The sequence below is a fragment of the Octodon degus genome, unplaced genomic scaffold (genome assembly GCF_000260255.1).
Source record: "Octodon degus isolate 3935 unplaced genomic scaffold, OctDeg1.0 scaffold00206, whole genome shotgun sequence".
Taxonomy (NCBI): Eukaryota; Metazoa; Chordata; class Mammalia; order Rodentia; family Octodontidae; genus Octodon; species Octodon degus.
Window position 1 is genome coordinate 2,047,025 of NW_004524782.1, and position 2,917 is coordinate 2,049,941.

The window sequence follows — 2,917 nt, forward strand, 5'->3', positions numbered from 1 at the left end:
AACTGAGCTATGTGACATTGCTACAACACATGGTGACATTGCGCCTGGTATAGGTATTTGAGAGCTCCCAATCCTATTTCAAAGTTTGTTAGTTGGAACTAATGGTGGAAAGACTTCCTGTTTGCATGGCTACTGTGGTTGTATGGCTGTTGGCTTTCAAAGTTAATAGAGAGATAGAGAGATAAGAATAGGAGTGTTGCAGAAGTCTTATATTCTTGATGTTCTCATATCCTTGAATGAATAACTGATGACCAGGACTACTGGCAAATTTTGACTACTTTGTCTGCATTGAAGAGCAGCATTTTGGTGCTTGAGGATCTCGAAGCATCAGTATCAAGGGGCTAATAGTGGGATAACAGGCTGTGAGAAATATAGTTGCGTGCTGCAGCCAGAGATGAGGTTTAAAAAAGACAGTATAATAAATAGTAAGGAAAGAATTCATTAAATAAAACAAAATGAAAGTGCTTGCTAGAAGCAGGATGGTTTGAGTGGCTTTTGTCTCAGGAGAGAATCTGTGGGAGTTAGTAGTGGTGTGAATATGCTTCATTGTCTGCTGATGTCTATATAGGAGGAACACCATGTAGGCACTGGTCCAAGCCATGAGTCCCAGGAATACAACATCTACCAGTGTCATTAGAAATGCATATTTTGGAGTAGATGTTTCAGAATTTCTTGAAGAACAGAGACCATAGTCTCGTAACTTGGTAGAATTGTGAGTATGTTGAAGGCCTTCTATATTTATAGGAATAAAGGTGTTAATCAGCAAGCTGATGATCCAACACAGAACACAGGGGAAACTGAAGTTCTTCCAAGCTCCGTCTTTAAGACATATCATCCTTCTAGGTTTGGGGCTAATGGTGATAGCCTGAAAGTTGCTCAGGAGGCAGGTGGTACAGAGAGAAAGTCCCCGGGCCACTCTGTGGATATAAAAGACAAGTTTGCATCCTGTGTTTCCCAGGATGGGTGTGATTCCCCAGGTTAACATCATGTGAGGCATCCCCTTGCAGAGAAGAATCAGGAAGTTGGCCACAGCCATGTGAGTGAGAATAAGGTGTGTGGGCCTCAGTGCATGGCCGGTACAGGATGTGGAGACATAGAGTGAGAAAAGAAATGTATTCCCCACCAACCCAATCCCAGTCTGGACCAGAAAAAGTAGCCTCAAGATGACATCACCAGGAGTCATTCTTATGAGAACAAAAGAAGCTATTGTTTCACATAGTTGTTCAGAAAGATGTGGAGTTAAAACTCAGTGCAGAGTTATTTTTCTGTATTCTCTTTTTTCATATGAAGTGCAGTTTCACAAAAACTCCCCTTTCTGAGAGGCCAGGTACCTGTATGAGAAGAGGACATAGACAAATCATCTCAAAACAACTGCTCAGACTTTCCAGCATGGCAAGTTTATTTAAATGCTTGGACATCTTTGTGTAATGACTTTTTATTCTATTCTGCATCTATTCTGCATCTCCTGACCACAATTCAAGAGGTAAAGCTTTATTGGTCATATACAGACTTTTATTCAACATTCACTGTTGCTTAAGCAGGAGAGAGAGAGAGAGAGAGAGAGAGAGAGAGAGAGAGAGAGAGAGAGAGAGAGTTATGGGGCATGCCTGTAATTTGAGCACTGGGGAGACTGAAAACAGGAGTATCACTATGAGTCTGAGCTGCACAGTGAGACCCTGTACCATACATAACTTGAAAAAATGAAAGAATATTGATTAGTATATATGATACAACAAAAATCCTATTTACAGATTCAATAAAATGTTATGTCTTTATGAATTGACTTAAAGAAATACTCATGGAAATGTATGATTAAAAATGAATAAACAGGCTGCTTCAACAAAGCAGTCAGGCTCAGGTTGCTGTGGTTTGATCTCCACAACTCAAGCCAGCGAAACCTTCCTGAAGGCATTCAGAGGAAAAAAAATGACTGAACAATCCAATGAAATACAAAAGTAAACGATCAAATTCTAGACTGCTTTTATTCTTAGATAGGAAATATATACATTAGAAAGATGACAGTACTCCTTAAGTTCATCTAAAAATATAAAGGACCAACTAAATATAGAAAAATCTTTCTCCTGCTGCAACTTCACAGTGAAAAGTAAATTACTATCAAAATGGCATATTGGATGAGATGGGTGTAACATGAGCTGTGAAATAAAAACTATAGTCTACATAATTTTATGATTAAAAGTGTTAAACTTGCATCTAGACTGAGTCATGGAAAAAATGACAGTAGACATATGCCTAAATATCTTTTTTCCCCAAAGTTTTATTGATAAACAGATAGCAATGAGACAGTTTCAAATCAAATCGGAAGTACAGTTTCAACAAATAATACACTGCATATATTCTTCTTAGTGGTTAATTGCTGTACAAGATGCGGACTTGTGATCATATTTACAAACATCATTAGAACAAATCATTCTATTCATTAAGAGAATGCAACTATATATCTATCCTAACCACTTTGAATACACAGATACAAAATGGGCATTCATCGGTATACCTCATTTTTTTCTAAGTTCCGTTATTGAATATTATAGGTGTGTAAACTCAGCAAAATATTCTAAAAGAGTCCAGTAGCCCACAATAGCATTTGGTCTTCTGTTTAACTGGCAATGTCAGAAATTATTCACCTGAGTCCCCCACAACTCAACATAACAGCATAGCTTTACTTTCTATATTTCGTCTTCATACTTTTCTACTGGATGGTTAAGACCAAGGTAAAGCAAGACCTATGCAACAAGAGTTGTAGCTTTTGGGTCTGAGCAGGTCAGTGAAATGCCCTCAGGATTTATCCTGAGATCCTGTACCTCAGATTGTAGAACCTTTGTCAGTGCAGCCATGTGGATGAGTCACGGCCATTGCTTGGCCAATGTGCTCTCTGTGAAAGCCTGAGAGAGTGTCTTCT

General features: G+C 38.6%; 1 protein-coding gene across 1 annotated transcript; it reads right to left on the minus strand.

Annotated features, from left to right (window-relative positions):
• Positions 1-274: 274 nt before the first annotated feature.
• On the minus strand, positions 275-1,036 carry LOC101567173 (vomeronasal type-1 receptor 4-like). Its single transcript, XM_004644681.2, has one exon. It carries the CDS (start codon positions 1,034-1,036, stop codon positions 275-277), a length of 762 nt encoding a protein of 253 aa, XP_004644738.2.
• Between the last annotated feature and the right edge of the window lie 1,881 nt (positions 1,037-2,917).